This window comes from Apodemus sylvaticus, chromosome 16 (assembly GCF_947179515.1).
Source record: "Apodemus sylvaticus chromosome 16, mApoSyl1.1, whole genome shotgun sequence".
Classification (NCBI taxonomy): domain Eukaryota; kingdom Metazoa; phylum Chordata; class Mammalia; order Rodentia; family Muridae; genus Apodemus; species Apodemus sylvaticus.
Window position 1 is genome coordinate 84,520,427 of NC_067487.1, and position 25,658 is coordinate 84,546,084.

The 25,658-nt window shown below is 39.9% G+C and overlaps 1 protein-coding gene across 1 annotated transcript in view; it reads right to left on the minus strand.

Annotated features, from left to right (window-relative positions):
* The window catches only part of Kiaa0825 (KIAA0825 ortholog), a 465,970-nt gene that overhangs the window by 269,583 nt on the left and 170,729 nt on the right, over positions 1–25,658 (minus strand). Inside the window, exons 14-15 of the mRNA XM_052159485.1 lie at positions 20,679–20,818; positions 2,047–2,211 (exon numbers count right to left, since the gene is read on the minus strand). Of these exons, the coding sequence (XP_052015445.1) occupies positions 2,047–2,211; positions 20,679–20,818 (305 nt within the window). The remainder of the gene's footprint in view (positions 1–2,046; positions 2,212–20,678; positions 20,819–25,658) is intronic.

Here is a 25,658-nt window from a genome sequence, read left to right on the forward strand (position 1 = left end):
AGGGAGGAAATATGGAGACAAACTGTTGAGCAGAGACTGAAGGAAAGGCCATCCAGAGACTGCCCCACCTGGAGATCCATACCATATACAGACACAAAATCCAGACACTATCGTGGATGCCACGAAGTACTTGCTGACAGGAGCCTGATATAGCTGTCTCCCGAGAGGTTTTGACAGTACCCAACATATACAGAGGCAAATGCTTGCAGCCAACCTTTAGACCGAGCATGGAGGAAATGGAGAAAGAACTGAAGGATCTGAAGGGGGTTTCAACCTGATAGGAAGAATAGGAATATCAACCAACCAGACCCCCAACTACTCCCAGGGCTTAAACCACCAACCAAAGAGCGACCCATGGCTCCAGCTACATATGTAGAAGAGGATGGCCTTGCCAGGCATCAATGGCAGGAGAGGCCCTTGGTCCTGTGAGGGCTCAATGCCACAGTGTAGCAATGCCAGGGCTGGGGGGGGGGCAAGGAGGGTGGGTAGGAAGGGGAGCACCCTCACAGAAGCAGGGGAAGGGGGGATGGGATAGGGGGTTTTTGGAGGGTAACCAGGAATGGGGTAAGAGTTGAAATGTAAAATAAATAAAATACCCAATTTTAAAAAATTAAAAAATAAGGAACTTTGTGAGGAATGTTTATATTTTATTACTTCAGTTAATATTTTGTCCTTAGAATGTTAGCACAGGTTCTCAAGCATGGCAGAAACTTGGAGGCAAGACCCGAGGTGGAGCCTATGGAGTAGCACAGACACTGGTGTTGTAGCTGTCTCACTCAGCTTGCTTTCTTAGACTACCCAGGAACACTTGTCCTGGAGTGGCACTGCTCACTGACGGCTGGGCCCTTCTACACCAATCATCAATCAAGGGAATTAACTACCCTTTAAGGTTCACTTCATGAGATGGAACCCATATCTGAAAATGTTCAGGGGGGTATGAACCTGGGACAAGACAGCGTACTGACTTAGAACAGAACAATAGTTCTGTTAAAGAAATCGAGCAATAATATGACTCCTAAGTATGTTCTGCTATACTCACTAACGTGTTTCTCAGTCATCTTCACAGAAGCTTCATCCTGTAGTAAAGTATGTAAAAGGGAACAAATACAGAGACCCATAACCAGAAAGTATGCCATCAGTGACAGACCTCGGAACATTTGGTCCTAAATCGGATCTTTCCATGGAATTCCTCCCCTCAGGGCCATGGCAAAAAGATTCTAAGAGCCAGAAGGGAGGGAAGACACCAATGAAAAGATGTTTTCCTGCCACAATGGGACTGATGAACTCACAGAGACAGTGGTAACAAGCACAGGGTCTACTTAATTCCAAGTCAGATCCTGCCACAGTGCTGAAGGTTGGGGAGAGGTGTGATCTCCCATCCCTCAACCAGAAGCTATCTCCAATTGACAACTGCTTGTAAAAGAAAACAGTTTTCTTCACTCAAGTTTCTTGGGTGTTCAAAACACATTCATTGAATGAAGGCCCCATACCAGCACTGGATGGTCAACTCAAACAAACTCAATGGTATTTTGGGGAGATATTTGTCTTGACATGGTTTATCTGGGCATTTTTTAACCTTAAAAATGTGTTGCTTATATATAACACCTTCTGATTTTGTATATTATGGATTCCCCCTGTGTTTGTGTGTGTGTGTGTGTGTGTGTGTGTGTGTGTGTGTGTGTGCATGTGTTGGGTACATGTGGTATATTGTATAAGAAAATCTATTTTAATTGAAAAAGAAAAAGCCCCCACAGACTTGCCTACAGGCAATGTGGATGGATGAAGTTTACCAATTAAGGAATTAAAAAAGAGAACCTTCACTCTATAATTCTCCCTTCAGAACCTTTCTACCTTCTATCTCAAATACATCACACTTAACAGAAGATAAATGGTTAGTAATTCCAGCCAGAAGCTCTATAAGATGCATGATAAACTTTTACAAAAAAAGGTCAGCAAAACTCATATGCATCAAACTTTGAAAACACATTTAAAAACCACCTAAGTATCAATAAAGCATTAATTTCATAAACAGTAAGTTTCTTGTACCTGGAATGTTGAATAAAAAGTCCCATAGTTGTTCTTCTTCCATGTGGCTCATAAAAACATTTCCAAATGTCTGTGGGGTCAAGTGACAATGGTACAGAACTTCAAAGATGGCGCCCACCACGCTGCAGCCTGCACTCTGTTTACTCTCTGTGCCAGATGCTTGTTCTTAAAAAGAGTGAAAGTGCGAGGATCAGGGAATGAGACCCTCATCATCATCACATCCCTATGACACACACTTGCTCCTTAGTTGTAATTGAGAAGCACCACACTCTGGGGGATACATACATTCTACCTCACCGTTTCAGGTACATCTGTGGGTGGCTGTTATAAAACTGTCTGTGAGAAGAACCATAATGTTGTCACTGCAAGAGTTGAGGCCAGTTTTTCTGAATGTCAGAATCCTTTTTTACATGAAAGATTTTTTTCTAAAATTTCATTTAAAATTATTTACATTCAAGAAATATTTTTAAAAACTCATATAGTTTAGAAAAGTAAAAGTGTCACATAATAAAATTCACATGTTCTTTGAATCATAGAATCAATTCTGAAAAACAAATTGTTAATATTTCCTAAGTATATTGATGCTATCATTTCAGAATGAAGCAAATTTTCAATCAGTTTCTTTACTAACCCTCATGAGTGATTACACAATGACAAAGCTGTTTTACTACCCTCAGCTTTCCACCTCTGGCTCCACTATGGTTTCTTTTAAAGATCAGTAACGAGAATATCAGGCATTACTAAGTTTATATGGCAATACTAAATTTATAGGAATTATTGAGAAATAATTACTATTTTTCTTGAGTAATAAACCACTATATCATAATAAACAAAATACATATTGAGTTAAAGATAGTATCAAACCATGTCTTGCATTATTTTTATTGACTTCTACTAATATAATCTATGGTCATTGGGAATGAGGACATTTCTTTAAAATTCTTTTATAATTTTACTTACTGGGCTTCCTTTTAAGAGGCCATTCTTCTCTAGAAATAAAAAACAAAAACAAAAACAAAAAACAATACCAGAGATTTTATGCAGAGAGCACTTGCTCGTCTTTCTTCCTAATATCAATTTTAACAAAATTAGTTTTATTGAACTAGTCATTGTTGTCCACCTTCTTAGTCTTCTCCCCACAATATGAACTCTTTGCTTATTTGTTTGTTGGTTGGTTGGTTTGAATGGCGCTGACTCTGTTACCTGGGATGGGCATGCAGCTAAGGCCTAGTACCACACTCATTCACCACGATCAATTCACACATGGGCAAATAACCACAGGAACCTCCCTACAGAATTCTGCTGTAGAGTTTTGACTGGATTTGAGAAGCTGGTAGACAGCAGAGTAGAAGTCTGTCTGGCTTCAATGAGAGAAGACACACCTAACCCTCAAGAAACTTGAGGCCAAAGGGAGTGTGGAGGTCTGGTGCACTGGAGGTGGAGAGATGAGGACATCCTCTTGGAGAGAGGAGGAGGTATGGATTAGGGAACAGTCCGGGGTCAGACTGGAAGGAAGATAAAGGCTGAACTGGAAAAAAGGGATTAGAGAATAAAAACAAACAAACAAACAAACAAATAAAAGACTGGGACTTTCAACTGTCAGTCATTTCAGGGAGAGTTACACAGGGACATCTCCCTCCCTGCTGAACTATTGGCTACTGATGGACCTGGGGGAAGAGGGAGCCACTGCTTTTATTATGAACCTACTGATGAGCCCACCAGCTTCCAATGAATAGATCTAAATCTATTGTTACACGTGTAGCCTGGTGGATCACAAAACAATGACAGAGATGCAGAAAAAAGAACTCATGAGGGATTGACTGACAGGTAAGACTGGGACAGGTGAGGGAAATCACAATGCAATTTCTACAGGCATGGAGTTATAGAGGAACACATTTAACAAGACTTGTAACTTAAAAATATCTGTGTGTGTGTGTGTGTGTGTGTGTGCACTCTCAGAACATACAGGGTGCTAATACTCTTTCAAAAAGCATAGACCACCTAACACCTTTACTCAGTACCACACAAGAGAAAAACTCCCCTTTATATCCATAGATAAATTAACTCTTATCTCTCATCTAAGACTTCTTGACCATAGAGATGAAGGATAGATACTATGAAGATCCATAAGTAGTCAGAATGCAGGAAGTAAGTGGCAGGGTGCCCAGCTCCAGTTAGTACATCTAGAATACAACTCTGCAAGGTCCAGGGAACATCACAGAAGGGGTGGCTCTGCAAGCGCCAGAAGACTGGCAGCTCTACTCAGAGATGTCTTCTGATCCTGACAGGCATCTTGCACTGGTGAAGTCTTGGTAATAAAGTTACCTAAACAAGACCTACATAATTGCCACACTGGTCACATGCCAACATGGATGGGGGAATTTTTACAAGGCCCCACCTTGACTGAAAAAAAATATAGGCAGTCAATGACTTCTGAGAAGAGAGAATCCATTTTTTCCAAGATTAACTATGTCTCTGACAAGTTATCTAATCCCAAATGGTCAGATCTAAACCCATGCAAAAAATGAGTAATACTAGATGCTCTCAGTAGCACACACAAACGTGTGTGTGTATATATACACATATATGCTCAGTAGCACATATATATATGTGTGTATGTTAAAAAACAAGGTCGTGAATTTGACAGGTAGTCGTGGGGCACAGGAAGAGTTAGATGTGAGAGTTAGGTGTGAAAATAGTATGAATACAGTGCTCATGTATAACATTCTCATAAAATTAGTATTCTTACTACATGTTACGCATAGGATACTTACTATGCATATGTATAGGACAGAAAGCTAAGGGCTTGTGGCTGTCATTCTCTTTTGTGTCTGTTGTTCTGCCATAAGTGATAGTAGTATCTTTCCATTTGCCTTTAAAATTTTTGTTCAACTTTGTTTGCCTGTATGTATATCTGTAAACCATTTGCATGCCTGGTACCTAGGCCGGAAGAGGGCATAGGATACCCTACAACTGGAGTTAGAGATGATACGAGCCAACATGTGAACACTGGGAAATTTCTCTTCCCAATCCCATAGGGCCTGGTAGGAGAGCGGCTCTAAACAGTGCAGCGCGTTTAGGGCTGTGTCTTGGAAACCCAGTAAAAAGCATGGCTTTTGTCAACACTCAGTCACTACTGTTCTTATCCTTTAGATTTGTTTCTTTACACCCTTGAAAGTAGTCTTGTGTTCTTTCTTCTTCTGGTAATACTCTAGTCTTTTCAGGGAAAACTCACCTTGAATTCACTTTTTTAACCTACAATGTTTTTCGGAGGTGGAGGAGTTTCATGCATCACGGATAATGTTCACAGAGCAGAACTGAACATAAATAAATGGTTATGGTATTTCTTGCTTTATTGTTTGTTTTGACTTTGACCTACTTACAAAATTAATCTTGAAGAGGATCAGGACACAGGACTCCCAAACTTAGCATTTGGAAATACAGGAAAATCATTCCAGTTTTTCTGACCTTCTCTTCTGAATCAGGGCACAAAGGATTTCTGATTTTCTTTAAAGCAAGTCATGAGGCATCACTCAGAGGTGCCCTCTCTGTACCAGGGGATTAACCACAGTAACTTAGTAATGCTTGTTTAGATTTCCCCATGTGCCTGTCTCTCCAGAATGAGGGCTTTGCTTAACACTAAACCTAATCTTGACCCTAACCCTAACCAAGCCTAACCTAGCCCTAGCCCTAACCTAGCCCTAGCCCTAACCTAGCCCTAGCCCTAACCTAGCCCTAGCCCTAGCCCAACACTAAACCCGGTTAATTGGAACAACTGCACACACATCAAAATATTAATGTTGGGCTGAGGAATGCTTACTGTCCTTGCATGGCATATGGCAGCTCACAGTCATCTATAATTCCAGTTTAGTGGGATCTGACATTTTCTTTGGCCTCAATAGGTCCCTGCATGCACGTAGTACACATAAATTCAAGCAGGCTTATATACTCATAGACATGTTTAAAATAAATAAATAAATAAATAAATAAATAAATAAATAAATAAATAAATAAATAAAATGTCTAAAGTCCAGAATATGCAGGCCACTGTGTTTTCATTGTTCTTCTTTACTAAAGGCTGCTGAAGCAATGTTTATGACAGACAAATGTCCATGTTGGAGATTGCCTGTTGTTTCTTAGCTGCCTAGCTGTGAATTTTGCAATGGGTGAAGCAAGACACTACTTCTCTCTTGTAGTTGCTTCCTCTCTCTCAAATGCAAGTCTAGTCCTTTCTTTGTTTCTGCCTTCTTTCTTCTACCTCTGGGTAAGACATTGGCTTGTCTGATACACAACTCTTAAGGTATGCTTGTACGATGCCTTCAACAATGAAAATGAAAATGGGCAAGATCTATTCAGGAGGAAGGGGTAGAAGGATAGATACAAGTGCTACCAGCCAGCCAAGGCTACAGAGCATATCTTCAGCAAACAAACAAACAAACAAACAAACAAACAAACAGTGAGCTGTAGATACCTAAGGCATCACTGAGCAAATAAATGTCATTCTCTTTTTCATTAGTCATTTCAATTTTACTCAAAAGAAATTCTCCAATGTGACCACCATCTATGTTGTCCTGGTCACTTGTGTTATCTTCCTTAGAGGGGAATCACTCTGATAGTTTCTTCTCACCTCTATCTTCTGTGCAAGGGAAAGTGTCTGAGGCCAGAATCTGAACATGATTGAATTGATGCAGTGTTTTGTTTTGTTTTTCTTTTGTGATGTACCCCATGGTGGGTCTTTCCTTTTGACCATGATTTCCCTTTAACTAAGACAATGTTTTCAGACCATGGGTGGGCCTCTGGAAAGCAAACAGCAGGGAGCTGGGAGAATTAGATGGACTGGAATGAACACTTTAGTATTGGCAGTTCTAAAGTCATATTGCCTAACCCAGTATCTACCAGTAATGATATCAGTAATAAAGCTGCTATTTAAAATTGTGCTTTTATCAATATCTTATATATCAAAAATTAATATAAAAACTTAAACCAGATCTTCTTCTTTATACTATTTTAAGGGTCATTGTCACTGTGGACAATATTTTAAACTCTTTTTAAACACTAGACATTTTAGTATTTCAAAGAACTCTCAAGCTCCAGGAGACTATTTTTATTATTAACACAGATTTACACAACACTGTACGCTAGCATTTTGTTCTCTGGGGCTGTATAACTTTTACTTTCTACAAGATGTCAATGAAAAGCTCCTGCTGAGTCACTGAGATGTAGTTGAAAGCAATATTATAGTAGAATATGCCATGTGCTCAGGGATGTAGAATCACCCAAGCACCATCAGCATCACTAACAACAACAACAACAACAACAACAACAACAACAACAAAAGCCTGGAAGATTGTCTTTGGACAAAGATGTTAGATCAAAAATGTAAGAACAGAACATACAGAATTTAGAACATGAAATCCAAAATAAAAGAAGGATAAACTATCCATGGAGGGGGTGGGATTCAATATCACATAAAATATCATTAAGGAAACACTGTTTAAGTGTCACAACATAGTTTACTATGAAAATCAACCAAATTAAATTTGAGTCTGATTTGCAAGTTAGTTTAATAACACTGCACTCAGCACTCACACCTTAATTCACCATCCGTTCTGAGCACAGCACTCCAAGTCCTCACTTAAGTGAACTTCTCTGATTCATGTACTTATATTCATATGCTAATATTCATTTACATATAACATTTATATGATTTGTCCTTCCCACTTTTCACCAGCAATCAAACCCCTGAAAACTAAGCTTGAAATGACATGATGACAGCTGCATACACAACCTCTAACAGTGCATGATACTGTTTGATGCCCACTAAATATTAGTTTACTAGAAATGAGTTATAAAACCAAGTGGCTAATTTCCAGAAACTCACCTTTTCTTAAAAAAAAATGACTAATTTCCAAAACTATTGTGTTCTCTCTTTAATTCACCTAAGACATTTACTTTCAGATAACAATGGTTCTTCTTTTCTGTAACAAGGACCACTTGAAAAATCAAGTAGAAAAATTATCCCATTTCTATGTATCATCTTTTTCATTGGCAAAATGGTCTCAATAATTGAAGGGTAATAAATGAACTACTATGGTAAGTCACATTTAGTTGCTTAGGGGAAACATGTTGCAAAAACTTGTAGTCTGATTACTATTATTATAATAGTTCAATCCTATTATGTATTAATGTATATAGAATTACATGGAAGCTCATTAACTACCAAGAACAACATATGTTCTTGTAGTCCTATAAGACATTTTAAGTTACATAATAAGAGACATTAGCATATTTTACTCATTGTCCAGGAGATTGGATCTGATTCTGTGGGGGTTAAACATCATAGCAAAATCCAGACTGCTTATGCCCCAAACTATTTATGAAGGCTCTCAAGTATTATTAATAGAATCTGAAAAAACATATTTTACCCAGCTCTCATCTTTATGACAGATGCTAGGGAAATCCATTGCCAGGCACATAGGCATCTAAAAGAAGGAAAATTTCATCTACAAGACACTAGGGTACGATTGCAGGTGGTGGTCTTTTCCTGGTGTGTCTCTCAAGGGTCAAACTCTGATTAAGTAATGAGGGTTTCGGTGTAAGTGTTTTACCTGCTGTGGCCTTCTGTAAGTGCAGCGAGTTTTCTTAACCTCTTAACCTCTTTAACCCTCAATACAAATTGTTGATATTGATTTTATCTGCAAGGTATGCTGCTTGCACTGAGTACGAAAGCAGAGATAAGTGGTGGGCTGTCTGCCCTTCTGTAGCTCACAGTGACCCTGTTGCTCAGGAAGCTGTGGGACACATGTACCAGGAGCAACAGTGCCCGAATCCTGCCAAAACCCCCAACCCAATGAGTCAGACACTGTAGCTTTACCTGCAATATCAGGTTGTGGGTGTCTGTGCCTTATCAACAAAACTTGATTGATATAATCACACCTTACCTACCCACCATCATTGCTATCACATCTCTGTAGACACAGCCAGCCCCCCATTGATAGCTGTTTCTGAGACTAATTCTCTGGAGGACACTGATGTCTCCAGGTTAGTTAGTCCATGGTCATTCCCAGAAAGGCCCTTGAAGAACACTAGTATAAAAACACAGAGTTACTCCCTACTGCTTTCAGTAAGAATATGCTACAAATTCAATTAAGAAAACATGGATTAATCCAAGCCCTGTAGTGCATTTGTCATTACTGCAAACAGAGCCAATGGAATCAGTGTTGGGTGAGCTAGGAATACTGAGAAGGAGCCCATTTTCAGTTTTAGGCATTTTCTAAAATGGGGCTCTGATTACACATATGAAATGGTATACATAGGTATATGTGTATCCCAACAAAAGGCAATGCTAGCTTCTGCAGTAATGTCCAGGATTACCTAAATTTATGCTACATGACAGAAAAGCATATACAGGAGAAGAGAATTTGTGCTGATTCATTAATTTTAGGCCAACTGTTGCCCACTAGCGCCAGGCAAGCATTAGTCTGCAGTCTCTCTAGATCTTTTTCTAGGTTACCTTTGGACATTTAGTAATATGGTGAACAACATACAGCACACCGTGGCAGTTATATGTGTGTGGTTGCTGGCTGCTCCCTAGCCTTGCTCAGGCCTGTAACCTGCTGCACATTCTGAGACTCTGCTTGAGGCCTTGTGGTTTGGAAGCTGATGCACACAGCCCTGAAGCCAGCGACACGGGCCCAGTGCTGCACTGCTGCCTAGTAGCTGGGCAGCTTAGTTTTTGTCTGTGTTTCAGCTTCCTTCTCTGTTGATTGGAGTGTCCCAACACACAGCACTATCATGAGGAGTTAGTGAATGAACACATTTAAAACCTTTAAAACCAATGCCTGGGACATGCTAAATATTATATATTTGCTAGGCTGCTTTTATATTACAGTGAAATATCACTAGGAGTCAAGAAGTATCATTGGGAATTGGTTTGGAGCAATAGGCAAAGAAACGCATGTAGTCCATGTCTTTGAAACATCACTTAGCAGGAAAGGCCTCTCAACTGACAACTAGGAATTTGCCAAATGTTTGTTCTTTGGACTTGGCAAAGTCATTAACAAAATGATGATTGTCCTGAGTTTCAAAAGTCAACGATTCAAAGTAATGTCTTATAATTAAGAGCCTTCTGTAGTTGGAAAGTTTGTTTCCTTTGTATCCAACATGGTTTAACTTAAAAGGAACAAGCATCCTCTATCAGGCTGCTGGAATGGGTACAGTGACTGTTAGAAGTTACCCATCATTAAAATCAGCTGTTTTTATTAATTATGTTTAGCAACGTAATAATTCATTGAAAATACTTCATCTTATATAAGAACACTTACCATTTATGGCAGAAGCATTGTTAAACGATTTAGGATATGTAACACATTTACTATTAATTTATTTAATTTTTGTTTTTTTTTCTAACTCTGGGGGAAAATATCTGTTTCTCTAAATGTTTTGCTGATTGTTTTTAAACAAATAGAAATTCTAATACATTTTAACTGAAAGCTGAAGATAACATTAATAGTTTGAAATACTGTGTATTATATGGCTATTAAGAAAAACATTATGTGAAGTATATTGTACAAAAGCAAGGCCTGTATTAGAAATTATTTATAAAAAAGCTTTCTGATAAAATATCAAGAATTATGTTGCTTAATTAATGATACTTTAAAGTTTTGTTTTCATAACCTGATGGCACATAAATTATCAAATGTCATTCTAATTTCTTTGAGATATTAATTAAATAAAGACAGTTTCTGTAAAAATACGTACAAATTTACTTTTATAATCATCATTACAATAGTCTCTAGCATTCCATGAGTATGCTGTTTCTTACTTAAAATGTCAAGAATTACATAGGAGCTTAAAATAGAGATCGCTCAACTGACTGCTGAACTCTGTCACTTCATCTTCAAGGCATTTGAAGTAGCTAGGAAAATTTATCATGAAACAAAAACCAAAGCTTCCACATAAAGTAAATAGGCATTATAATAAGTGATATGTTTTTAGCACTTCAGCAAATAAATCAATGTTTTCCATAAGAAGCACACCTGAGGTTGCAAGTCTTTTCCAAACAGCATCATGCTATACAGACCAGGTTGTGGCCATTAGTTTTCAAAAACACATAATGGATTAATTTGTTAAAACATACAGTTTATTATTTATAAGGACATTTGCTTTGCCTTTACTAAGTTGTTCCCAGAATAGTCAAAAATGTGAGCATAGATTTTTCCAGATTGCTTTACTTTATCATTATTGGAACACTTCTTCTATGGAACAATGCTCTTAAGTTTCAATGAATATATCAAAGTAGCACTCTGAAATTTGTCACCCACTATTCATGTCATTTAGCTACACTCTCATAAAGTTCGGAATACATACATGAAGGAGTTCTCTTGGAAATAATCAAATAACAGGAGAGACAGTCCCAAGTGAACATCTCTTGTCTCCAAATGAATCTTCCAGTGCCAGGAATGGGTTACATCTAATCTAACCTAATGAGTTACATCAAAGACTTACCCCCAAAACAAACCAGGCTATTTCCAAGGCTATTAGCTGCTCTCTACAATCTGACTGTGACAACACCAACACAAATGCACAGAAGTTGAACTGGTGCCTATCAAGAGCCTTCACCCTATGATTCATGGTACCAGAAGGTACTCTGATCATTTAAAAAAGGAGAAAAGTAGACAGCAACCAATTTACAAACCCTTCAGTCTATAATAATACCTGCCCACAGTATCTGCCAGTACCATAGTGACACTATGAAAGCAACCATTGAATATCTGATTGGATTTAAGGCCCACTTGTGAGATGGAACAAATCCCTCACCCTGCCTGGGTGGCCAAGAACCTGAAATTAAAAACGTCGGATGTATAGGGGAAAGCCAAACACTACTTTTTTGATAAGGAAATAACAATAAAATGGCTTCTAATCACTTTCTGCTATCCTCATAACTAAGGGTCTTGTTTAGGCATCATCAGAGATGCTTTCTCCTGCAGTAGATAGGAACAGATTCAGAGACACATAACCAGACAATGTGAAGACAGTAAGACACCTTGGAACTCTCAGTCCTGAGTGAGATGTCTCCATCAAACTCTTACCTCCAGGGTCCAGGGAACCTTGCAGAAAAGGAGCAGAAAGAGCCACAGGGGTTGGAGGACAGTGCAAAAATTAACTCACAGAGACTGCAGCAGTGCCCAGGGCCTGCCAGATGGAGTACCAGCACTGAGAGGAGAAGCAGACATAAAATGCATCCCTACCCAGAAGCCATCTCCAACTGAAAACCACTCACAAGTGAAAAATGAGTTCACTAGTGATAAAAGACACACTTAATGGCAGGCCCTATCCATGCCTAGCAGTAGACAGTAGATGACCAACAGGAAATGAACTCAATGGCATTCTAGGAGGTCCTTAGACTAATAATGTGTTAGAACTCAGAGGTCCTTTGCATATGGATTATGGCTCCAGGTTTTGTGATTTTTTTTTTGGATTCCTGTGTGTGTTTGTGTCCATATGTGTTTCTTTTTGTGCTCTTTCTTTGGTTCTTTTTCTTCTGATTATGTTTATTTCATTCTATTCTGATTTGTTTAGCTTAGTTACCTTATTTTATTATTAGTCGTTAATTGTTGCTTGTTTTCTAAGGGAAGACACAAAGGGTGTGGATCCAGATAGAAGGGGAGCTGGGGAGGGTCTTGAAGGATTTGGGGGAGAGGAAGCTGTACTCGGAATACATTATATATGAAATCTATTTCCAAATGAATATTTAAAATATTTTTAAAGGTACACTTATAGATATAATATTAGAATTCTAGAAATTAATTTACAAGATCTGAAGATGCTCCTGTCACACTTATAAACAACACAGTCTTTGCAAATAAACTGTGACTTTCTTTTCCATCATATCTAGATTATCTATTCCTAACAAGTTAACTACTGTGCAAATACTTCCTATAACTTATTGACTAAGGAAACTATAACTAGGGGAAAAGCTTAAGCATTAAGTACTGAACAATATTCTTTCCTCAAATATTTTCTAATTATGCCATTCTTGCAGATATAGGAAGCCAAATATATTAATCTCAAACTTCAGAGATGTTCTTTTTAACATTAAGATAATAATAGTTCTGGATTATTAACTTTCTGATGTTCAGAAAGTTAACTTCTAGGAGCAGATATTTATCATGGCTCATAGATTCCATTCATGGTCATTTGGCCCTCAATGTCATTACCTTACCTGAAGGACTCAGTCCCTTCAATCAAGCCCTAATTCTTAGGATACATCACTTCCCAATAGCCCATCATTTTAGGAACACATTGGTGTATTCCTTTATTAAAGGCAGAGTCTTCATGATCCAATCACTGTACAACAACCCCTCCTCTGAAAACTGATGAACTGTAGACAATGCCTTAGCAAGTGAGCCTTTATGGGACATTGCAGATCCATGCCACAACAAGTATATACTTCATAATGGTAAAGAATAAAACCTTATCTTTTCAATATTGTACTTGAGGTACTAGCTCAGGCAATTCGACAACATAAGGAGGTCAAAGGGATACAAATCGAAAAGGAAGAAGTTAAACTATCATTATTTGCAGACAACATGATAGTCTACCTAAGTGACCCAAAAAACTCCACTAGAGAGCTCCTACAGCTGATAAACAACTTCAGCAAAGTGGCAGGTTATAAAATCAACTCAAGCAAATCAGTGGCCTTCCTATACTCAAAGGATAAGCAGGTTGAGAAAGAAATTAGGGAAATGACACCCTTCACAATAGCCACAAACAGTATAAAGTATCTTGGGGTGACTCTTACCAAACATGTGAAAGATCTGTATGACAAGAACTTCAAGACTCTGAAGAAGGAAATGGAAGAAGACCTCAAAAAATGGGAAAAACTCCCATGCTCATGGATCGGTAGAATCAATATAGTTAAAATGGCCATTTTGCCAAAAGCAATATACAGATTCAATCCAATACCCATCAAAATCCCAACTCAATTCTTCACAGAGTTAGAAAGAGCAATTATCAAATTCATCTGGAACAACAAAAAACCCAGGATAGCTAAAACTATTTTCAGCAACAAAATAAAGTCTGGGGGAATCAGTATCCCTGACCTCAAGCAATACTACAGAGCAATAGTGTTAAAAACTGCATGGTATTGGTACAGTGACAGGCAGGAGGATCAATGGAACAGGACTGAAGATCCAGAAATGAACCCACACACCTATGGCCACTTGATCCTCGACAAAGAGGCTGAAAACATCCAATGGAAAAAAGATAGCCTTTTCAACAAATGGTGCTGGTTCAACTGGAGGTCAGCATGCAGAAGAATACGAATTGATCCATCCTTGTCTCCGTGTACTAAGCTCAAATCCAAATGGATCAAGGACCTCCACATAAAGCCAGACACTCTGAAGCTAATATAAAAGAAACTGGGGAAACCCTTGAGGACATCGGTACAGGGAGAAAGTTTCTGAACAGAACACCAATAGGGTATGCTCTAAGATCAAGAATTGACAAATGGGACCTCATAAAATTACAAAGTTTCTGTAAGGCAAAGGACACCATCAAGAAGACAAATCGGCAACCAACAAATTGGGAAAAGATCTTCACCAATCCTACATCAGAGGGCTAATATCCAATATATATAAAGAACTTAAGAAGTTAGACTCCAGAAAACCAAACAACCCTATTAAAAAATGGGGTACAGAGTTAAACAGGGAATTCTCACCTGAAGAACTTCGGATGGCGGAGAAGCATCTTAAAAAATGCTCAACTTCATTAGTCATTAGGGAAATGCAAATCAAAACAACCCTGAGATTTCATCTTACACCAGTCAGAATGGCTAAGATTAAAAATTCAGGAGACAGCAGGTGTTGGAGAGGATGTGGAGAAAGAGGAACACTCCTCCACTGCTGGTGGGGTTGCAAATTGGTACAACCACTCTGGAAATCAGTCTGGCGGTTCCTCCGAAAACTGGGCACCTCACTTCCAGAAGATCCTGCTATACCACTCCTGGGCATATACCCAGAGGATTCCCCACCATGTAATAAGGATACATGCTCTACTATGTTCATAGCAGCCCTATTTATAATTGCCAGATGCTGGAAAGAACCCAGGTATCCCTCAACAGAAGAGTGGATGCAAAAAATGTGGTATATCTACACAATGGAGTACTATTCAGCCATTAGAAACAATGAATTCATGAAATTCTTAGGCAAATGGATGGAGCTAGAAAACATCATACTAAGTGAGGTAACCCAGACTCAAAAGGTGAATCATGGTATGCACTCACTAATAAGTGGATATTAACCTAGAAAACTGGAATACCCCAAACATAATCCACACATCAAATGAGGTACAAGAAGAAAGGAGGAGTGGCCCCTTGTTCTAGAAAGACTCAGTGAAGAAGTATAGGGCAAAACCAGAACGGGGAAGTGGGAAGGGGTGGGTGGGAGGACAGGGGGAGAGAAGGGGGCTTATGGGACTTTCGGGGAGTGGGGGGCTAGAAAAGGGGAAATCATTTGAAATGTAAATAAAAAATATATCGAATAAAAAAAAAAGACAAAAAAAAAAAGAAAAAGAAAACTCTGTGAGATTGACATGCTAAAGTGACAAGGGGAAAATCAGACATAGGTTTGGGGAGAGGGCTAAGTTCTCGACCACTGCATCAGCACAGTGGAGGTCTCAGGAGTTCTGCTGAACATTGACTATCCATGGTGTTGTAACTGTGATCGTGGTGCAGCCTTGGCGAGGAGATGCTCTGAAGGCAAGTTGCTCCTCTCTAGGCTATCAGAATATCACCTATTGTGTAAAATGTAAGTAGCGTACAGCAGTGAGTCAGTAAAACTGACATCCAACAGATACACAGAGGCTACTACTAGACACCTGCTAAAACAAATATGGAATGTGGTTCTTTCCTATCAAATACCATAATACTATAAAACCTTTGCCTAGCAAGACTTCTAGGCAAATGTTTTAACTTCACCCTGTGAGTAAACTCTTTGCCACACCCATCACTGATGCTCAGGAGTTTGAGGAGGAGGAGCAAGAGCAAGGAATTTTATCCCCTCCTGCCTTCATTTTAAGTTCTCCATTCGATGTAGCAATGGATTCAAACTATGAAGTTGATTGATTCAGACTATGAGGTTGCGGACCAGCCAGTGGGAAAAAGGCAGTCACCAACTGATTTAGAACAACAACAACAAAAAAAAGACCACTTCCTGTCTCGGTGTTTCTTTTCTAAGCAGAGTGAGAGTAAATTTTTCCTAATCTAGACACTTCAGTTGGAGTGGTCATCTTTGTCTTTACAACCCCAAACTTATTTCTAACAATTTCAATGGGATACACTTAGAGACAAAGGAATTACAGCTTTCATTTTCCAAAATGGGAGATTTTTAATATTTCATTTTCCTTGAATCAGATGTTAATGAAACCTGCCTTTGTGCCAGAGCCTGCTGGCTACAGGACAGCAACCACAGTACTGGTTAACTATCTTGTAGGTAAATGCCTTTGCCTCAGGTTTCCTATAAATTAGAACATGGCTACAGGCAAGGAGTGAATGAAATTAGGCTCTTACCTTTCCATACTCATTTGGCCACTATGAATATAAATCCATTTTCTCTTATCAATTTCTGTTTTCTAATTTGTCTTCTTACAAATATGATTTTATTTATGTATATTTCAAATGTTATGTCCTTTCCCAGTTTCCCCTCTGAAAACCCCCTCTCCCATACCCACTTCTAAGAGGGTGCTCTCCTATCCACCTACCCACTCCTGCCTCACCACCATAGCATTCCTCTATACTGGGACATCAAGCCTTCACAGTATCAAGGGCCACCCCTGCCACTGATGCCAGATGAGGCCCCTTTAGCTCCTTCACTCCCTCCCCTAACTCAATTGGGGTCCCTGTGCTCAGTCTGATGGTTGGCTGCGAGCATCCACATCTGTATTGGCCAGGATCTGACAGAACCTCTCAGGAGACAGCTATATCAGGCTCCTGTCAGAATGCACTTGGCATCTGCAATAGTGTCTGGGTTTGGTGTCTGCATGTTGGATGGTGGCCTCAGGTGGCCTTTCCTTCAGTCTCTATTCTTTGTCCCTTTATTTCCTTTAGACAGGAGAAATTCTGAGGATGGGTGGGTAGCCCCAACCCTCAACCCGGGAGCCATGTCTAACCTCTGGATATGCTCTTAACAGGTATCTCCTTCCCCTTTGTCTGGTATTTCAGCTAATGTCATTCCCGTGGGGTTGTTGGAGGCTCTTGCTTTCCTGACATCTGGGACTCTCTGGTTGTAACCCCCAGTTTCCCATCCTCCATTGGTACACACCTGTGCTCAATTTCTTGACCCTCTGTACATATCTTCCATCTCCTCACATACTTCTTTCCCTCTTTTCTCCTCCCCCTCTTTTCTCCCTCCAAGTCCCTCCCATCCTTTACTTCCCTCGACTATTTTGTTCCCACTTCTAAGTAGGACTGAAGCATCCACTCTTTAGTTTTCTTTATGCTTGAGCATCATGTGGTCTATGAGTTGTATTCATGGGTATTAAATGCTCTTGTCTGATATCCATCTATCAGCGAGTTCTGTATGTGGTCTTTTGTGACTGACATGAGATGTGATTTTAAGTCAGAATTTTGCTTTTCTGGTGTCTTGGGATATGTAGGTCTTGTTGTGGTCAAAGAACTGGGTTCTAATGATGTCCAGTAGCCTTGGTTTCTTTTGCTTATGTTCTTGCCCTTGCCTCTTGCCATCTGGTTATCTCTGGTGTTAGCTGGTCTTCCTGTCTCTGATTGTGGTTTATGCCTCCTGTAGGCCTGTCTATCAGGACTCTTGGGAGACTAGCCCTCTCTGAAAGGAATTTGGGTATGGAGAGCTGTTGGCACAGGGTCGGCTCTGGGGCACAGACAGAAACAGGAATGATCCTATTCCTGACTCTTTTGGGTTCTCATTTCCTGATTGCTCTGCTTGGGTTCTTCTTGGCCTGGGAACTGAACAGAAGTGATGGTCTCACCTGTGCTCTCAGGTGTTTCAGCACTCCTGAAATATCTGCTCACTGTTGGTGGGATCTAGGTACAGAGAGTTGTGGAACAGGGTCAGTTCCAGGTGTAGATGAAACAGGAAGGATTCTGTCTCAGGCTGCTCCTCAGTTCTGCGTTCTCAGGGGTGCAGGCAGGTCCATTGGAGCCAAAGTGGTTGTCCTACATGTGCTCACAGGTATGTCAGTGCTCCTGGGAGACCAGCTCTCTCCTGGTGGGACCTGGGCATGTAGAGCTGTGGCACGGGGTCAGCTCTGGGGCACAGATAGAAATAGGAAGGATCCAGTCCCTGGCTGTTCCTTGGTTCCTGTGTCCTGATGGTCCTGAGCTGATCTCTCTTGGGCCAGAAATTTGAGCAGAAGTGTTCTAATTTCTTTTTTAAAATAGACAAACTAAAGTAGTGGGTTTACCTAAATGTCTTGGAGACATTTACCTAAATGTCTTGGAGAGTCCTGGGGACAAAGCAGTACTTTCCTGAGCGGCACCTTCCCTAAGGAGGTTTTTGGAAAATGAACAATATGATAGTCAAGAGGTGGGTGTGGGAAACTTCTCTTAGAAGCTGCTGCTGGGAGCTTTCCAGGTATGATGGCTATCTTTGAATGTCAACTTGACTCCATCTGAAATTTACCAGAACCCAAGCGCCTGTGACAAATTTCTTTCTTAATCAAATCATTGGAAGTAGGAGGACCCATGTCCAATACAGATCTTTGAGGTGAGATCTTTAATCTGGACTGCACCTTCTGCTGGCAGCCTATATCAAGGACAAGGAAGAAGAAAACTTACTCTGTCCTGGCCTGTTTGTTCTCTGCGCTAGCAAGGCCATTCCTTCACTAGCCTAGAGTTTACTTCTTTGGAAATCTGGCATATCCAGCCTTATGGATTGAATAACTATTGGAATGTTCTATCTTCAGCTGCCATTGTTGGACTAGCTGGACCACAGTTTGTAAGATAGTTTAATAAATTTTATCATTTGGGCAGGAATAAAATCCTTAGAGAAGCTGTTGTAGAAATTTTAGAAATCATATTAAGTCTATACAAAATGGAGATTAACACAACAGTTATTTTAGCCATTGTCTATAAGGAAACCTACTTATCTAAATTATATTCAGTGTATCTTATCTGAATTTTTGAACATAGGAGAAAGACTGGAGTGCTGAAAAACGGTCATAGTGAGATCCTGGTGGCAATGAGAAAACCCAAAACTTCCTAGAAATGACTGGATGATTGGAGCAGTTTGGACAAGAAAATGCTGTGGGCCTCATTATGGGATGTAGGTATGTAGGGACATGTTCACTGTTCACATATAAGGAATGGTAAGTACAAATAAAGAAGTCCGAGTAGTGAACACTGACTTTCAGAGAAGCAAGAAGCCAGTATGAAGAATGCTCAAGCATCTGAAACAGCAACAAGCTCTTGCAGTGATAAAAGCAAGGTTGCCTGGGGTTCTAGGTAAGAAAGCCTAAGTGTAGAGGGAGTGCACATAGTGCAGCCTTTGTGACTGGAAAGGGTTAGGTGGGGTTCTGGCACATGTGAGGGAACACTCAGGTGGAGATAAATCAAAAGGTCAGACAACTAGGCCAGTTTGAAAGGCTGACAATCCCGGATATGATCCTGAATATGGTAAGGAGCTAGAACAGAATGAGTTTGATTTAGGAAACTTGACTAGTCTTATGTGGTATATAAGAGGAATCCATACAAGTAGGCTGGTGGAAACTTTGAAGGTGTGGGATGGGGCATGGCACTATACTCAAGCAGCTCTTTTCTAAAATAGTATTGGCAGGGAAGTCATTTTAGTTAAGAGACACATGGTTTCTTTTTTTTTTCTTTTCTTTTATTGAATATAATCTTCATTTGCATTTCAAATGCTAAAACCTTTCCTGGTTTCCCCCCCTTCCCCAAAACACCCAACCCCTCTTCCTACGCCCTGCCTCCAAGTATATGCCCCTCCACCTAACCCACTCCCACCTCCCCCCCCCCTTGATTTCCTTTTGTTGGGGCCTCTATTGAGCCTTCACACAACCAAGGACCTCTCCTCCCACTGATGCCCGACAAGGCATTTCTCTGCCACATGGTTTCTTACTCCTCAATTTTCAATCATAATTTTCTTGAACTAGAAGTCTCTGTCCACAGTGGGAATAACAGAAAAACCACAGCTGCTGTTGTGCTGTCTTGAAGCACTCTTCAAGGTAGACTAAAATTTCGAGTGCTGGTCTAATGCAATGTCTACTAATTTATTATCTAATTCAGCTTTGCTCTTTAGAAATATAACTGCGTTCGTTCTTTCAATTCTCTTAGGCATTTCAAAGACTGAATGTAGATACCTTCTATATACTGGCACTTGTGACTGAACAGCATCATACAAAAATATTCTTTTACTTACAATTCCTAAACTAAAAGGATCAATCAAGAGTATTTCCGCAGAGCATTTCCTCTGCTGTGACTGTCCATCCCTGCCAGCATATGTATTTAGCTCCCACACTTAGGGTGACATTTGAGTAGAATAAAAGTTCCATTCAACTGTGGCTATGAATGTTTGTTTGCCGTTGATGTGCTGGGTTTTGTTTGTTTGTGTGTTTAGGACACTTTTGAAATTATACATACTCACTTGCACTTTTCAACAGGATTCTCGGAATGAGGCCACCACCATGAAGTAGGGTCTCCAGAAGCAGGTTCCCCTTACAGCAAGGCTGGGATAAGAGCAGTTTCAACTGACCCTGGGCCGTCAGTCCTCCCACTGATGGATGCCTTTTAGAATGCAAGATAAGACAGAGTAATGATGTTAATCTATGAAATGAATAGCCTTAAAGTCCAGATGTAATGTTAACTCTTTTAAATGTCAGTTTCTTCCAGATTACTCAGAAAATGCTTTCATGCTTGCTTACTTTAGGATTGCTCAGAGAAGGAATTACATTTAATCTCAACTAGCAAATTAACTATTTGTAGTCTGCTAAATTTAAGAAAGATACATAATAACTATGCCCATATTTTACAGATCTGTGTGTGTGTGTGTGTGTCTGTGTATGTGTATATATGGGTATGTATGTGTATAAGTATGAATTATGTGAGTATGTGAGTGTGTGAGTGTGTGTGTCTGTCTGTCTGTGGTGTGTGACTACATATGCATTTATTTTGAGTGTCTTCATTTGTTTGCTCCCTAGATATATAATGACTGTTATATACTATTAGCTTCTTGTCTTGCATGGGAAAATATGTTGTAGTGAGCTTCTGAATACTTGGAACTTTGCTTTATATTGAATTTGCTGGTAAAACTAAAGGAATTCAAAGCTTCTGTGAAGGGTCAGCCACAATCTAATTATTTAATTAGAAAATCCTTAAATCAACATGCAATTATCAGACTTAATGACCTACATAAGTAATGTCATCAAAGTCAAATAATTCCAAGATAAATAGGCTTCTGGTTTCTAATCTGTTATCAGTTTTGAACAGAAAATAAACTTTCCCAGAGAACTGCTTTCACTGACAAGGGTATCAGTACCTCATCAGAAACTGGGAATTATCAATAACATTGTTCAACTTTTCCCTTTAAAAATCTCTCAATTTGGATCACCTAAAGGTCATAACAGGATATATGACCTCTCTATCAGCTCCTACCTCCAGCTTTCTGCCCTGTTTGAGTTCCTGTTCTGACTTCTTTGGATGATGAGCTATGATGTGGAAGCATAAGCCAAATAAACCCTTTCATTCTCGACCTGCTGTTGGTCATGGTGTTCATAACAGGAACCCTAACTAAGACATCACCCTATAACAAATTTAACAAAAATTGCACTTTCTCTGAATATTCATCACTGAATGTTTCTCTTCAGAGTGGCCTCTGTATTAAAGAACTTACGACGAGATTATACTATTCAGCACTTATCTCATCAAATGAAAGTTTATTTCTCCATCTGGACTGGAGTGCCTTGAAGATAATGCAAGAGACAGAGGAAAAAGAAAGAAGAGACAAAGAGGAAAGAAAATTTAAAGCATCTCCTTGGCATGGCATCAGAAACATTTCACAACTTCATGACATACAAAATTCTCCAGTCTGTACTTAAACTTTGATCCAATTCAGGCTTTCCTTGTGAGGCTATGATAACTGTAGGCAAGAGTAATTCCTTCGGCATTTGGGCAATGTGAGGTGGGAAAATTCCTACTCTAGGTGACTGGTGGAGCAGAAGAGATAAGCAATGGACGCCTCAGACTAGAGGAGTAAAATCCATGACAGAGGGCATCTCAAGAATCCTCAGTTACTGTGCTGCTCTTAGAAGAGTTTCTAATGTGGTTCCAAAAGACACAAAAGGCCTTCTTTACTTCTTTCCTGAACCTTGGATGCTGGGTTCTAAGAAGCCCTTCAGGGGCCCACAGGACAAAAGACACCTGCTGACAGCTGGTTGCAGGTGTCCTCCTTGCTTCCCCACCCTTACCTATGCCTGCATTATGTTTGCGTTGATGACACAGCTGAAGGCCTATTTTGCTAGAATACAGTGAGGGTCTCTGACATACAGTTGAAAGATGACAGGAGTAAGATCATGGGGGATGGTGGGGATTTTGAGATTTTGTATCTGTTGATGAGTTTAAAACACAGGAGTTTCCTGATGTGGTGGCAGTGTATAAAATTGATTAAAGATAACTGATGTTTTAATCTGAGTCCCTCAGTCATAAAAACAAAATAATTGAATGTCACTTGATTTTCCTTTATCAGAATTCCTGGCTAATAATAAAATTCTTCATTTAACAAATGGGAAACTATTGACTGAGATACACATCAATTCTTGGATCTTTCAACTTACCACAGATTTTGAAAAGTACAATAGAATGAATCACTATGAAGAATGAAACAGTGCAAACATTCCTCAGTCCCGAGCTCTGAGTAAAGAATGTGCTGAAGAGCCTGAGTCGGCCATACGGCGCAGCACATGCTCACTCTCTATGAGCTGCTAGAGCTGGGAAGTGAGATCAGTCTGAAAAGAAAACAGAAAGGGAAAGTGTGTGTGTGTGTGTGTGTGTGTGTGTGTGTGTGTGTGTCAATGTGTATGTGTCAAATTCTACTATGACATACAGAAGAGAACAAAAATTTACAAATCCATTAAAACTCATACATTTTGTCCTGGAAAATAGAATAAATACATTGTTGGATTGTATTAAAATTATATTCCAATAAATGATGGGTTTCTGGGCCATGAATTGGCCCCCAAATTCCTCAAATCCTGAAATAATAAGGTTTGATTTTTATTAGTTTATGGAAATTATAAAATCCTATAGCATAATCATGAAAAATTTTAGTTCTACTTTAGCTGTAAGACTATAAAGTAGCTTATTTATAATTTCTTAAATTTTTATATGTACTCATGGATTTTCTGAATCAGTAAATTTACCCATGCCTACTGCATGCTTTTCCTAGTTTTCCACTTTCCTATAAATCCCAGGCCATGAGAAACTTCTGCATCATACTCAAGATATGAGCTGGTTTACTGCTCATGTTTTATAATCATAAGTTAACATAAAATCCCAAATATGTGCCTTGGAGAAGCACCTAGTAGATGGCAGAATGAACTATGAAACACACAGCTTGTGTGTACTTTCTAGCATTGGTAGGGCACTGTCTTTTATGCTGTTGACCCCAACAAACTACAGAGGCCTAGGCACCAGGGGGTGAAAAAGTGTTTTTCAGAAGTTTGTGGTTATCTTCTGGGAAAATATCTTCTTTACATTCCCATAGCCTCAATCCCATAGTTTTTTTTGGGGGGGGGGCGGGGGGGGGCGAAGAAACAGCCAACCTCTTTGGTGACATGGTGTAGGATCAGCGAAAGCTCTGAGTAAATGTGTGAGAAATAGATGAATTTTCATGTGAATGTGTGTTGCTGATATGAGTACAATGATCCCAATAGCCCAGACCAATGGAAACTGCCAAAGCCTTAGTCTGAGTCCAAAGACTGGCAGTGTATGCAGAAACTATCAACCAGAGCTTCCTCTTCCAAGATGACTGCAGCCTGAGATTGCTTGGCACAGATTCCCTAAGCCGACTCCTTGTTTAGCTGCATGCAGTAAAACTATCACGTTAGTCCAGATGTACAAATAAACACACTGAGTCTACCAGTTTATCAGGGGTTATAGCCCACCTGATCCCAGTTTTTCTGTACATGTGTCTGTGTGTATGTCTTTTCTTTATTCCCTTATGGCCCCTGTCGCATCAGCCTTTGAGGTTGAAGATCTTAGTGACTCCACTTGGAAAGCAACATAGGTCAGTAGGCATGATGAACAGGGGTGACAGGAAGACAACGGGGGTAGTAAAAGGATATGATAAGGGTAATGATGATTATCACTTGCAAACTGGAAAACAGAGAAAGAAAAACACCCGCAGCAGGAACTAATGCAGTTGTCAAAGTGCTAGTCTATGTTTAAACATTTTGTTGGAGGTGTGGGGAGTGGGGAAGGAGAGATTGAGAAAGATTCTCTGTGTAGCCTTAGCAGGCCCAGAACTTGCTCTGTCCTGGAACCTGGTTAGTGTCAATGTAGGCTGAAAGAAGAGTGCCACCAGACCTTGATCATTTTTCCCCTCCTTCCTTCCTTCCTTCCTTCCTTCCTTCCTTCCTTCCTTCCTTCCTTCCTTCCTTCCTTTTCTTTCTTTTTTATGTTTTAGAAGTTGCAAGCAACCTTCATTGTGAAGACTCATAGGGAAAAGATCTCAACGATGCAGAAACAGACCACTTAGGAAGTCAGTGACTCTGCAGTTTCTTTACTTTAATTCTTGGCTGGTGCTATGTGGATCAAAGTGGAAGAAATGCTTTAATTTCCCTAATTTTGCGGCATGTAGACTATAATGCTGGGGAATCAAAATTTCTAGAGAAATTTAGGGGTGCGGTGGTAGCTGCAACTCTGACGGGGCCGGGGTCCAGGGGGCAGTGGCTGAACTTCTTCTGTCCCTCAAAGGTAGAAGCTCTGCCCACAGGTGGAAGTCCCCCCCACACTGGTTCAAACCCCTGGTCTCTGGGGTTCAAAATCTCTGCTCTACCTTAGACCAGGCTGCCTGTGTACAGATCACCTCCCAACAACCAAATAGCGCCTGGAGAGAGCTAGCCTCCCAGGAGTGTGGACAAGCCTGTGAGCACAGGTAAAATCACCACTGCTACACAGAGAAAACCTTCCAGAACCCTCAGGACACAGGAACCAAGGAGCCTTCTGGTTTCTGTCTGTGCTCGGAGGTGATCCTGTGCCACAGTGCTACAGATACACAAATACCACCAGGAGAGAGCTGGTCTCCCAAAAGAAATCACAAACCGGGACAACTCTGACAATAGAAAACCTAGGAAAGAGATCAGGAACACAAACAGATTATAAGAGGTAGAAGAGAGAATCTCAGATGCAGAAGATACATAGAAAACATTGACACAACAGTCAAAGAAAATGCAATATGAAAAAAGCTCCTAACCCCAAACATCCAGGAAATCTAAGACACAATGAGAAGACCAATCCTAAGAATTATAGGTACAGAAGAGAGATACATTCCCCAACTTAAAGGGTCACACAATCATAAAAATAATATAAAAAACAGGAAGGAACAATCACTATTATTTAATATCTCTTA